General features: G+C 54.7%; 1 protein-coding gene across 1 annotated transcript in view; it reads left to right on the forward strand.

Annotated features, from left to right (window-relative positions):
* LOC104383682 (rho GTPase-activating protein 39-like) overlaps nt 1–12,008 on the forward strand; it is a 32,657-nt gene extending 20,649 nt beyond the window's left edge. The window contains 5 exon segments of the mRNA XM_086623124.1: nt 7,938–8,011; nt 9,469–9,668; nt 10,592–10,683; nt 11,211–11,380; nt 11,784–12,008. Coding sequence (XP_086479250.1) covers nt 7,938–8,011; nt 9,469–9,668; nt 10,592–10,683; nt 11,211–11,380; nt 11,784–11,978 — 731 coding nt within the window. The 3' untranslated portion in view covers nt 11,979–12,008.
* The last annotated feature ends 1,935 nt before the right edge of the window (nt 12,009–13,943 follow it).

Raw genomic sequence — 13,943 nt, forward strand, 5'->3', positions numbered from 1 at the left:
CCACAGTGCTTCCTGTAGCACCTTCCAGTGCCAGAAGCCTACGAGGCAGCCTGTTGAAAAGAACCTATCTCAATTGTAGCAATGGATTTTGTAAACCGCCACCCAAGCTGAGGACCTTCAGGGAGGACACTGCTGTCTGGCAGAGCACTGCCTTTTTCTCTCCAGTGTTGGCTTCCCCTTGGCCGCGCTTCCTGGACTCTGCAGTCCAGGGCTTGCAATGGCATCTCTTCCGAACGAACAAGAGCTCACTTAGTGCTGCAGCCTCAGGTTTTAACTGCTGGCTGCAGGATAATACTTTACCTGGCTAAGGTCTTGCTAGACAAAGTCCATTCCGTTTTATTTTTTTTGCATTGCTTTTAGGAAACTTGAGCCAACTCTGTGAATTCATATCAGGCAGCACTGTCTATATCATGTGGCCTCGGTGTTTTTAATCTGGGAGAGCTGGAGTCCAGCTTCCGGCATTGCTGAGCCCTACCTGAGGCCAGCAGGCCAGTGCATGAAACACGGACACCGCAGCTGCACACTGCTGCGACGCCTTCCCTGTGCCACCGCTCCCCGAGGCAGCAGCAACCTGGGGGCTGGCTGAGGAGGCCCCGTGGTCGCAGCCTTGGCAGTAAGAGCTGCTGGAGCGAGTCCAGAGGAGGCCACCAAGATGATCCGAGGGCTGGAGCACCTCTGCTATGGAGACAGGCTGAGAGAGTTGGGGCTGTTCAGCCTGGAGAAGAGAAGGCTCCGGGGAGACCTTCCAGCACCTTCCAGTACCTAAAGGGGCTACAAGAAAGCTGGAGAGGGGCTTTGGACACGGGCATGTAGTGACAGGACACGGGGCAATGGTTTTAAACTGAAAGAGGGGAGATTTCAATTAGATAGAAGGAAGAAATTCTTCCCTCTGAGGGTGGTGAGGCACTGGCACAGGTTGCCCAGAGAAGCTGTGGCTGCCCCATCCCTGGAATTGTTCAAGGCCAGGTTGGATGGAGCTTTGGGCAACCTGGTGTAGTGGAGGGTGTCCCTGCCCATGGCAGGGGGGTTGGAACTAGATGATCTCTGAGATCCCTTCCAACCCAAACCATTCTGTGATTCTACGATTCTAAGAGCATCTATCGCTTCTCTCCAGTGGGATTCAGAGCAGAGATCTGAAATTACACAGAGGGATTGTATTTCTGGTAGGGATTTGTCTTTTTCCTTTCCTGTTCAGGCCCAGGATTGTCCAGCCCATTCTGAGCCTTCAAAAAGTCATTTTGCTCGTGCTCAGAGGGACTTAAATATCTTTACGGGACAACTCCCCAGAAATGGTCAGCACAGGGTGTGCTCTGTCTGTGGGCTGAGCCGGCTCTTCTGTGCAAGTGCTTGTCTTTGTGCTGGAGTGGTATTTAAAATAGAATATATATTTTATATATTTTTATATATATATATGAAATGTTATGAAAAGAACCTCCCACTGTAGGAAAAGATCAGGTTCGAGACCATCTAAAGAACCTGAAGGTGGACAAGTCCATGGGACCTGATGAGATGCATCCGCGGGTCCTGAGGGAACTGGCGGATGAAGTTGCTAAGCCACTATCCATCATATTTCAGAAGTCGTGGCAATCTGGTGAAGTTCCCACTGACTGGAAAAGGGGAAACATAACCCCCATCTTTAAAAAGGGGAAAAAAGAAGACCCAGGGAACTACAGGCCAGTCAGTCTCACCTCTGTGCCTGGCAAGATCATGGAGAAGATCCTCCTGGCGACTATGCTAAGGCACATGGAAACCAAGGAGGTGATTGGTGACAGCCAACATGGCTTCACTAAGGGCAAATCCTGCCTGACTAATTTGGTGGCCTTCTATGATGAGGTTACAGCATTGATGGATCGGGGAAGAGCAACTGACATCGTCTACCTGGACTTATCCAAAGCATTTGATACTGTCCCACACGACATCCTTGTCTCTAAACTGGAGAAACATGGTTTTGATGGGTGGACCAGTCGGTGGCTGGATGATCACACTCCAAGAGTTGTGGTCAATGGTTCAATGTCCCAGTGGAGACCAGTGACGAGTGGTGTTCCTCAGGGGTCAGTACTGGGGTCAGTGCTGTTTAACATCTTTGTCGGCAACATGGACAGTGGGATCGAGTGCACCTTCAGCAAGTTTGCAGATGACACCAAGCTGTGTGGTGTTGTGGACATGCTGGTGGGAAGGGATGCCATCCAGAGGGACCTGGACAGGCTGGAGAGGTGGGCCTGTAGAAACCTCATGAAGTTCAACAAGGCCAAGTGCAAGGTCCTGCACGTGGGTCGGGCCAATCCCAAGCACAAGTACAGGCTGGGTGGAGAATGGATTGAGAGCAGCCCTGAGGAGAAGGACTTGGGGTGCTGGTGGATGAGAAGCTCAACATGAGCCAGCAATGTGCACTGGCAGCCCAGAAAGCCAACCGTGTCCTGGGCTGTATCAAAAGCAGCGTGGGCAGCAGGGCGAGGGAGGGGATTCTGCCCCTCTGTTCTGCTCTCCTGAGACCCCACCTGGAATACTGCATTCACCTCTGGGTTCCCCAACACAAGAAGGACATGGAGCTGCTGGAGCGGGTCCACAGGAGGCCACAAAGATGATCTGAGGGCTGGAGCACCTCTGCTATGGAGACAGGCTGAGAGAGTTGGGGCAGTTCAGCCTGGAGAAGAGAAGGCTCCGGGCAGACCTTCCAGCACCTTCCAGTACCTAAAGGGGCTCCAGGAAAGCTGGAGAGGGGCTTTGGACAAGGGTGTGTAGTGACAGGACACGGGGCACACGGGGCAATGGCTTTGAACTGAGAGAGGGGAGATTTCCATGAGATCTAAGGGAGAAATTTTTCCTTCTGATCGTGGTGAGGCACTGGCACAGGTTGCCCAGAGAAGCTGTGGCTGCCCCATCCCTGGAAGTGTTCAAGGCCAGGTTGGATGGAGCTTTGGGCAACCTAGTGTAGTGGAGGGTGTCCCTGCCCGTGCCAGGGGTTTGGAACGAGATGATCTCTGAGGTCCCTTCCAACCCAAACGATTCCATGATTCTTTGATTCTATGAAAAGGCATGCCATGATAGCTTTACGAAGTTTCTAGAATGAAGCACTTGGAAGTCAGAAGTGCCTGTGTGGCCTCAGCTGGGCTCTGGTGACGGGTCACATGCTGTTCCCTTCGCTGGACTGCGGCCGCTTTCTGGCACATGGAGCTTCTCTGGCAGCGAACTGGAGTTTCAGAACAAACGAGCTGCTCTGTGGCTCCAGCTGGCTTCTGCGAAGGTGGCAAGGGGCGCAGTGAAGGAGGCAGGAGGGCTGGCAGGTCGCTGAAACCAGCTTTTTCACAAGTAATCGATAATGATGAGGATTTTTTCTGGCATTTGACCTCAGAGCTGCTCCTGAAGTAAGGGAGGATCCTGCAGGAACATGCCAGGTGCTGTCTGCTGCTGGCTGGAGAGGTCAGGCTTTTCCTCAGCATGGCTACGTCTGCTCCACTGGCCCCTCTTGCCACGCGTGGGAGGGGTGGGTAGGTCGCAGCTCCCTGAAGTTTCAAGGCTGTTGTGAGAAGTTCGTTAGTAGCTCTGAAATATTTAGATCCTTATGGATGCTGTAGCAGCAATTTAGCAGAGAAATCCATAAGGACATTAAATGTAGTCTCTTCGGACAGCAGTAGATATGTAGGCATGTACGTATGTCTTCTGGTGAAAAATGGAGTTAAAGCAGTGATTTCCCCCCCACACACACACACTTCCTTCAGTGCAGAGGCTTATAAGTAAACATTTGTCATCTGACATGCACCCAAAGAAATAATTTTGAAGTTTCCCATGCTTACCTCTGCAGTGTTCATCTTCCAGCGTAATCCTCTGTGAGTATCCGAAATATGAAGTGGTGCAAGATCTTTTCATCGATCAATAACCCATTGAAAGGCAGAAGAATAACAGGTGGAAATGAATGATGGGTTTTCAGAAGGCGGCTTGTCTGCTGATCCTGCAGGAATGTAAGCCAGGCTTTGCTCCATACAAGGAGGCAAATAATGAGCTGGCAGCTCCGTGTTGGTACAAAATTATTCGAGACTGTAAAAACTAAACGTGCAGAGGGATCTTGCAAGAGTGAATAATGGAGCAATCAAGCGACACAGAAAATTGTGTCGACAAAAGCCAAGGGTTGTACCTGGAGGAGACGTCCCCAGCTGCGTGTGCAGCCGCGGGCTCTTACGTAGCTGTTTCAAGCCGGTGGTCCCTCCAGGGCCGATGAGTGCGGCAGGGGAAGCCCCGCAGGAGCTGGACCTGGAGGAGAGAAGAGGAGAGGAGGTCAGGTCAGTGGGCTGAAAGAAACTACAGGTCGCCTGGGGAAAGCGAGAGGAAGAAAATTTCTCATCGTTTGTTGTAGCAGAAGAACTGGAAACTGCCTGGTTTTGTCGTTGAGCAGCGCGCTTCAGAGTGTTTTTTGCTTTTTGTCCTGAAGCACAAAATTAAATCATCAAGAGTCAGCAAAGGAGGGTGTTGTGCAGGTGAGGAGCATAAACAGGTTTAGGAAGAAATGGGACAAACTCAAAGAAGGGAGGTCTGTCAGTGGATGGTTAATGGTCCAGGTGCAACACTGCCTCAGGGTATCTCCCACCTGCTGTCAGCCTGGAGATTTTCACTGGGGAATACTCATTTTTCAGACATGCTGTATGTGTTTCTTCTCCTCCTGGAGGCAGATGCAGGCTGCTGACTCGTATGGGCCTTTGGGCTGACGAAGCATGGCAATTGCCACATAGGGAATGGGGATGGAGCGGCAGTGTTGAAATGCAGAAGAATGCACTGGTGGTATGAGGAAGAGAAGCTGAAACACTGCTGTGAAACGGGGACACCTGGGCAGAGCAAAGCCAGGAGAGCAGCACCACTGCAAAGCCCCACTGGGCTGTTCAGGAGGCACCTACCCCACTGATGAGGAGCACAGTGAGACAGGGCCCCAGGCTGAGAGCCTGTGCCAGGCTGAGCGCCGTGAGAGACTGCAGTAGATCAGAGACATACCAAGACAAAAGCTTCTGCTGTGCTAAAATACGTGTCCCATGGCTGGGTTCTGAATCCACATTGTTTGCTGCATTTTTTAAGACATTTTTTGGCAGGAGAGTGTTCAAGTCTGTTCCAGAAGCTGTGTTCCTTCGTGTGCCCTGCCTGGATTTTAACTTGTTATAAAAGGAGAGGTTCTTCAAGAAGCTCCTCACATGGATTTCTAGGCCACCACATGGAAAAATATTTTCCTTTGCAAACTATTTTTCACTGTGTGGGTTGTTAGCAGTCTTCTGTTCCCGAGCTCCTGGGGCTCCCGTGGTACCGCAGGAAATAACAGATCAACTTGGATCCCACAGATACAGGACGTGCTCAGGGAAGTGGAATTGCCTTCGATGTTAGCCCTTTCCAGCCCGTGCAGGCAAAGGTGCCCGTTGCTGCGCTGCGGGATGGGAGCTGGGGAGCAGAGAGAGTACCTGGCCCGCTCGTTAGGAGAACTGACCACGCGTGGTGAGCGAAATGCCAGAAGCCCGTCTCCAGCTGAGCATTTTAAAAGCAGCCAGATGGTCGAGTCAGGTCACCGGTTTGGAGAAGCGGAGACTAAAGCTAAATTCTGCTCCTCTGCCTTGCGTTTCCCTCTCCCGCTCGCTGCTTGCCTCCTGGCCTCTGCTCATCTCCTTCACCCCTGTCACTCCGCGCGTGCTCGGACGCCGGGCGCGTTCATGGCCGGGCGCCCGCACGTTCGGGGTGTGAGCCCCTGCGAGAGCCGTTCGTCCTGCGCCCGCTGCGGCAGAGCGCCGTCACCCCGTTCCTCAGGGCTCCCTCTGCTTTCCTGGCGCCTCGGGTCCGTGGGCAGGAGCAGCTCCGGCCTCTCGCGCGCGGGACGAGTTTGGTTTGCAGGTCGTTTGCTGGAAATTCGCTTGGCTCCACGTGCGGCCCCGACGGTCCCCTCTGGGTCAGAGGCTGCAGCGTGGCCGTCGTCGGGAGCAGGATGCCTCGCTGCAGAAAGCACAGGATGTAAGTTTTAGGCTTTTCCCAGGATTGGGGAGCTTTCTGGGAAGGTACGAAACAGCCTTCAAACAAACGCGTCTGGCTGCTGCCCACGCGCCAGCCGTGCAGGCTCTTCGAGGCACCCAGTTCCTTTGCAAACCTTGTTAAACTCTTGGGGTGATTATGGGTTTCATGGTCTAATTACAGTGCGAAAAAACGTTTCCTGTTATTAGTTTTGACTGCGCTGCCTCCCGCGACGTTGTTGTGATGCAGAGACAGTCTGGTCCTTTTCCCATTCCCTCCTTTGCGAAGCGGACGACGCTTTGCTTCGGGGTGTGTCTGCACATTCTAACAACAGCAGCCGAAACCTGAAATAGCAAAGCATCGCAAAGCAGCTCGTTGGTTTTGTTTTCTTTAATCCTTGAACATTTCCAGTATAAATCATGCCTGGGATTAGTAAGATTTTTGCATACGGGAAATATTTTGCTTTTGATATTCCCAAGGGAGAGAAATTCTTAAAACTGACTTTCCTTCCCTTTTCCTGCGGGAGAGGGGGATGCTGTTGTACCTCCTTCAGCACTGCTCCGGCGTTCTGGAGAGGCTCTGCTCCAGCTGTGACAGTCAAGCAGATGGGTGGAAGCAGAGGGGGCTTGTTTCGTCGTGGGGAGCCGAGGACTGCGATTTGTCCGGTGGCTGAGAGGGGAACGGGGAGAAGTGCGTCTCTCACCTTTGGGAATTGTTCTGCTTGGGAAGAGCTTGTCCTCCCTCCACATCGAGAAGGTTTGAGGAACTCCAGGCTCCTGACCAGCTTACCTAAGCCATAGGGTGTGTGAAAGGCCGATCCGAAATGCGCAGCATCTGACCAGAATGGAGATTCGAAAAGCCACAAGTATTTTGAACTCTGCTGCGAGCTTTGAGCCTGGCAGGGAACCAAATAGGGCAGATCCGTTCACTGCTTTCAGCAAGCAATTTGGTTTTGACTCGGAAAAGAACAAAAGGCCAACGGTTTTGGAACAACTCTCCCAGAAATCAGGGCTCTGTCAGCGCAGACGTTTCTGTTGGTGTCACACGGGGATTGGCTTTGTGAATCCTGGCTCCGCTCACCCTCCGAGAGCGCTGAACCGAGCGCAGCCGGAGCAGCCGTTCTTGCGGAGCGCAGCAGCTTTTGTGGTGAAGCTCCCAGGCTGCAGCGTGCCCACTTTTCCTCAGGTGGCAGAGCACACCCCAGCCTCACGGTGCAAGGTTGGGTTGGAGGAGGCTGCAGGCAGGAGAGGGAGGAAGCCTTCTGCAGGGCTTTGGCAGGATGAGGGAGGAAGCCTTCTGCAGGGCTTTGGCAGGATGAGGGAGACCTGCCATCCTCCTGCACCTCTCCGTGCATCCTGAGCTCGCTCTTGCTGCTGGCCCTGGCTCTCCGGCCCCGCACGCCTTTCTCAGCTGCTGCCTGTCTCCCTAGTCCGGCACTGCAGTTCTAGGGTCGTAAACAATTTGTTTAAAACACTTTGAAATCTTTCCTGGCAGGAGGCTGGCTCTGCATGCTCCTTGGCTGAGATCTGGCAATATGGAAATACCCAGCCCCGTGTCCGTGAGCCGTGTAGCTCCGGCCACGCCGCCGGGAGCAAGGACTTGCCCTCACACGCGGGCTCAGGCTGTGAATGCTGAATGGGCACCTTGTGCTGAGACGGGACGGGATCAGGCTCCTCATGCCAGAGATGGAGATCTGCAGGAGCAGGGGTGGGAGGTGCAGAGCTACGAGCCTTGGCTTAGGAGACAAATCCCTCCAAGCCCAAGCACCGGCTTGCACTGGCGCCACTTGCCATGGGGCTGCAGGTCCGGGTGGCTTCGGGGCACTCGGTGGGCAGTTTGGGCAATCTCTGCCCTGCCCAGCTGTTTGTGCCACTGGGAACTGCTGCACCAGTGCTCTCTGAAGGGCTTCGGTGTGGTGGGTGCCTGGTGCTGTGGGCTGACTGTTCCTTTCTCCCTCCCGCCAGGTCTCCCCATCAGCACCTACGCCAAATACTGCTACCGGAAGCTTCAGAAAGTAGCTGTCACTGGAGGCAAAAAGGTGAGCAGCTGCCCCGGCTCCAGTGCCCGTGGGTTGCGTGTGTGGCATGCTTGCTCCCACAGCAGTCGGTCCCGGTCCCATGACTCGCAGATTACCACTGATTCAGCAATGGGAAATGGAGGTAGACTGAGCGGAGGAGCCTTGCTCCGGGCTCATCTTCCCATGAACGTGGGGGAGAAGGCTGCTGCCCATATCCCGCCGTCCTCCTGGCAGACAGCGGTGCCTGCCATGCCAGCGGCTGCGCAGCTGGGCACTCGCTGGCTTTAGGGACGTGGAGGACAATCCTGATGTTTTCCTGTCTCCAGGGTAAGAGGAGCTGTCTGTGCAGCGGATGCTCATCATTCAGTTTCTTCAGGTGAGGGAAGAGTCTCCCGTTGCCACTGAGAGCTTGCATGGGCTGGGTCTCGCAGCTGGTTTACTGCAGAGTTGTTCATTCCCAGTTCAAAAAGTCATGCAGCGGAGATGGCTGGCACGGAGGGGAGCCTCCGTGCTCTGTTATCTGGAGATCTCCCTCCTGCCTTTCCTCCGCACAGTTCTGCACGGGGCTGTGAAAGCTGGCAGGCAGCCCCAGCCTGTCCGTCCTAGGTCTCCGAGCCAGATCCGCTTGTCTTTTATTTCTGCAAATCCCTCTGGGGCCTCCCTGCCTTCTGGACTCCACATACAGTGAGCAAATAGCTCAAATACCTCGGGAGGGACGAAGGCTCCAGAAAACGACCGGGCGTGCATCGTACACAGCCACAGCCCCGGCAGCTGCCGCCCTCCAAGGGGTTGCCGGGAGCGTTCTCTGCATCACGCTTCCCGCTCAGCCACGGAGTCGCTGTCGAATGGCCGTTGGCACCGGGCTCTGCGTTTTCTCCAGGTCTCTGCCAGGGGAGATTCAAACACCTTTGCAAGTGTCAGTGTCTTTCAGGAGCAACAGGTCCCAGTGCCCGCTTTTCAGACAGCTTTAGCACCTCTGAGAGCGAAGCTTTCCCTGGACTTGGACATAACCTGGAATTCCCTTCTCCAAAGGGCTGTTTTTCAGCTGTCCCTTGGCCAAGCGCTCACCCAGCACCAGGCCAGCGTACGTGTGCCCTCTGCTGACACCACGGCCGGGGCCCGGCCAGGCTCCATCCTTCCTCCTGCCATGCCAGCAGGTAGAGCTACAGCTGGAGCAGCCCCGCTGCTGTGCAAAACACGGCAACAGAGTCCCTGCAAAACCAGCCCCCACTCTCCAAAGCGGTCTCCTGCCAACAGGCAGCAGCTTCTCTGCTGCTCTTGGGCCTGATGAATTGAACCCCCCATGATTTTAGGAAGTGAAGGCTGCAGAGCAAGAGCTGTGCTGCCAGGAGGCCAGCGAGGTGCCCACGAGCACGGGCAGCCCTCTCCGTCCTGGCCACTTGCCACCACCATCCCCAGGTCGCTGTGGCTCTGTGGGCTGGCTGCCACAGCTGCACTGAGCTCTTCTCTGTTCTCAGGGCCTCCGTAAACCCACAGTGGAAGAGATAATGCATGCCAGGAATGCCATCGTGACGCCATCGCTCTTCGGCAGCTCTCTGGAGGAAATCATGCTGCGGCAGCAGGACATGTACCCGGGTAACAAGCTGCCCTGGGTGCAGACGCAGCTGTCGCAGCAGGTCCTGGCTCTGGGAGGAGAGCAGACGGAGGGGATTTTCAGGTGAGCTTTTGGGGCACTGTGTGACTTTTGAGCCACCCGCATGTCAGTCCTCCAAGCTGAGAGGCTGAAATCAAGATTCAGAAATCAAGGCTGAAATCAAGATTTCAGCTTTTCTCAAAGCTGAAGTCAAGATTGACCTCCACGTGCTTCCTTTTCCCTGAGAACAGCAGTCCGCTGACCTTTCCCAGGTTCAGGAATCACCTCTGTGCTAAATGCTACTGCATGCAAGTGCATGGAGGGGACAGTGTAGATGTGACTTGAACCACTTAGGACAGCAGGTACCCAGGCGAGGCACTGAACTTGCATCACCTTCAACTGTAGTAACTGGCCAGTGTGGGGAAGGGATGAGCTCTTGGGTTCCTGGCAGAGCAGTTCATCAAATGCAGCACATCAGCCTTGAAGATGCACAAGACGTGAGGAGTCAAGAGAGACAATCTATATGGTGAACATAGGGGATTCTTGTTCGGGTTTGGGTTTTGTTGGGGTTTTTTGTTTTATTTAAGACTTGTGCTAGTTTTTCAGTAGGTAAACTTGATTTAAAGTAGCTAGAAAAAGACTCAACTTTGCCTTGTAAAGGTTTCCGATATCTTGGGATATTTGGCCAGAGATGCTTCTTATCTTTGGACTGAACATGCTGCAGAGAGGCCCAGTTACAGAAAATAATCACTCCTGAGGACAGAATCTTTATGTCTGAGCTAGTGGGAAGGAGACAAGATCTTCTTCCACTCCCACTTTAAAGCTGTGTCTAAAAACAGGCAACTCGTTCCCTCTGAGGCTGCTTCTGGAGCTGCCACTGGTGTGTGCTCCCTTTTCCCCAGAGCCCTGGGAGCAGCGTCGGAGCCACGGCTCGCTGGCTGGCTGCCCCACCAGGCATGTTGCCCTGCTTGCTCTGTAAAGCGCCTTTGCTGTGGCTCTGTTTGCAGGATACCTGGTGACATAGATGAAGTCAACGCATTGAAGTTGCAGGTGGATCAGTGGAGAATCCCAAGCGGCCTCAGTGACCCCAACATCCCAGGTAGGTGCGTGTGCTGCAGCCTCAGCCATGGTGGAGTGCAGAGGGGAGCAGCCCCGGAGGTGTGCTGCTGCCTGGGGACATGTACGCAGGCCGTCTTCACCAACTGGGTTTTCGTTGTGCCTTTCCAAATATTGCCCACAGTAAGACGCTGGGGGTGGTGGGGAACCTCGCCATCCCGCTGGCTCCGACGGAGCGAGGCTGCGCGAGCTGGGCAGCCTGCAGAGTGGCTGGGAGTCGTTCCGGAGCAGCACTCCAGCTCCGAGGTCACGTTGTCCTCTTCTTTAGGCGGCCCCAGAGCCGCTTCCTGGAGGAGCAGGTAGATGAGAGCCAGCATTTCCCTCTAAGTGGCCATTCTCAGCTGCCTGAGAATTTCAGAGCCAAGACTGAAATAAGGTGAAGCAGCACAAGTGCAGAACCTCTTCTCTGTCCTCTGTTTCCTGAGGCGTTCAGTCTCGCTGCCAAGTGTGCCTCTGAAGGTGGTGGGGAGGTAACTAGAGCTGTTCTCATGCACCCTGCTTTCTGCCCAGCCTCTCTTCTCAAGCTGTGGTATCGGGAGCTGGAGGAGCCCGTGATCCCCCAGCAGTTCTACAAAGAGTGTATCAGCAACTACGAGAACCCCGATGCTGCCGTGGCCGTGGTGCAGCTTTTGCCGGAGCTCAACAGACTGGTGCTGTGTTACCTCATACACTTCCTGCAGGTAGGCAGCCCCCTGTCTGTCCTACGGAGCACAGATAGTGGGACAGCTGTGGTAGGCCATCGGCAGGGGTTTAGGACCTCTCACCTGTATTTAAAGGTAGGATTGGTGGAGGGGGGTCTGCTGGCCTTGGCCCTTATGGGAGCCATAAACAATGTTCCTCAACTTGTGGAACATGGGGTTGGTCCCAAAGGTTGAGATCTGCAAGATATTCCCTGTCTGCTGAGGCTCCCGTGCTGTCAGCTATGTCAGAGCATAGTGGTCTTCTCCTGTGCATGTGTGGCTGTTAGGGCATTGTCCCTCACGGAGGCCACATCTCTGCTGTCCATGCACCTCTTAGGCCGTGTGTTTGGAGTTTCTTGCCCTTTTCCACTGCTCCAGCTGAATGTCTTCTTATTACCTGCAGATCTTTGCTCAGCCGTCAAACGTGGGCAGAACAAAGATGGATGTGAATAACCTGGCCATGGTGATGGCCCCCAACTGCCTGCGCTGCCAGTCTGACGACCCTCGCGTCATCTTTGAGAACACGCGCAAAGAAATGTCCTTTCTTCGCATGCTGATAGTGCACTTGGACACGAGCTTCATCAAAGGGCTGGTTTGAGCTCCTGGCCCTGGGGTCCAAGACATTGCTTTGGGGAGTCGCTAGGCACCTGAAGTCTTCTCCCCTCCACTTAGGTTTCTTTCGTTGTCCTTGCTGTTGTCACACCTGGAGTATTTCCCAGCATATGACCTCCAGGACAAGATCTAGACACTCCTGGAAGGCTCAGGCTGTTCAGCATTGGGAAGTCCTTGGACATGCCAGGCCAGACTCAGTGGTTCCTGGCCTTCCAGTGTGTGTCAGAGAGGGGGCCGCCCTCCTCCTTGGAGCTGCAGGACTGGCTGCTCATTAAAAGGGCTGTGACATCGTGAGAAACTGCTACCTGGGGCAGTGAACTGTCCATCTCCCATCTGGAGGCAGAGTTGGCTTCAGGTAGGAGGACATGACTCCTGTGTTGTGGCATGAGCTGGTCCTGGGGGAGACACTGCCTCGCTGGGGATAATTCCACTGCTACGGAGCCAGCCTGGTTCACCTCTGCAGACTGTCAGGGTGAGGGGTGAGGTTTTTTCTGACACCCCACGATGCCGTTGTAGAGGGATGTGAAGGTGAGGCTGAGGCAGAGGCATTCCTTGGACTGCCCAGGTCAGTGCAAGCACTTTGCAGCCCAGGGAGAGGAGGTGTTTCAGCCTCTGCTGCTGGTGGCTGGATATGCAGACATCCCACCGCTGGGAGCCCTGGCAGGCTGGATCCACACAGCATCCACCTCACCATCTCCTTCAGGCAGCTCAGAGCTGCGCAGCAGCATGTGCTCAGCATGTGGGACCAGCCCTGTGCTGAGCTAAACCAGCACCCACCCATGCCAGGGGCTGGGGACAAGAGGGAGACCACACACCTGATAACAAACAGGTAAACGACCTCCTTGGCATCCTCTTAAAGAGGGAGGGCCACATCCTCTGGAGGCTTTGGCCGTGCAGCTCCTTTCTGCTAAGGGCAGCGTGAGCTGACACCAGCTTTCCTGAAGAGCGTCTGAGACCGTGCTCAGAGCAGCCTCCACGGCTCCAGCACCCCTCATTCCTGGTACCAGGTCCTTCCCAGACCGCTCTGTCAGGGCCTGCATACCAGTTCTGCCCACCCGCCTGGTTCAGCCCAACGGTGAGAAGTGCTCCTGTGCTCGGAGGTGCCCTTCCAGGCAAAGCAGCACCATTGCCGTGTGCTCCTGAAATGCTGATGCTGCCTGGAGTCAACTGTCGCAGCCGTGCTCGTCCCACCAGATTCCCCGGGGAGTTGCAGAGGGGTTGGGAAGGGCAGGGGAGAGGCAGGTCTGAGCAGCTGAGGTGCAGTGGAGCCTGTGTCAGGCGGGCAGCTCAGCGTTCTCATTGCTGCTGCTAAACCGCTGCGGCACAGCAAGGACAGTATCTTCCAGAGGCAGCGGATGGATTTCCCTGCAGCCTCCAGATGCTGTTGCATGTTCCTTGGCAAGCAGCAATTTCTCATTCTGGGCTATCGCTTTCTTCCTTCGAAGCGTTTTCCCTGCTGGAGGCAGGTCTGCTGCAAAAAGCTGCATGGTTACTCATGCAATGCCAAGTCTGCTGGTAGCACCAAGGTTGCATTTGCATTTCTGCGTCCCCCTCCCTTTCAAGTGGGGACCTGGATCATCCTCTCCTGAGTGCAGCGGGGAGCCAAGCCCCACCAGCAGTGAGGTTTAAAGCTGATGTCTGAATCTGTACCAAAAGTTTGGGCATAATGTGCCACGCAGAGTGCCCCGAGCCTGCTGGCTGCTCGGATCTCTTGCTGCGTGTGAGCAGGGTTTCCAGGGCACACATTTGCTCCGATGAGCTCCACAGTGTGAGTTCAAGTTGTGCCCAGCTGAACAAAGGGCGTGGTTCCTCTGCTTGTACCAAAAGCTTCTGTGGTCCAGTGGTCCAGGAAATCTTGTTCCCATGTCAGGATTAGCTCTGTCAAACACGCCACCTAAAATGTGCCAGGATCTGCTTCACACACCCATCCCATCCCATCCCATCCCATCCC

Source organism: Tauraco erythrolophus, chromosome 18, assembly GCF_009769465.1.
Source record: "Tauraco erythrolophus isolate bTauEry1 chromosome 18, bTauEry1.pri, whole genome shotgun sequence".
Lineage (NCBI taxonomy): Eukaryota > Metazoa > Chordata > Aves > Musophagiformes > Musophagidae > Tauraco > Tauraco erythrolophus.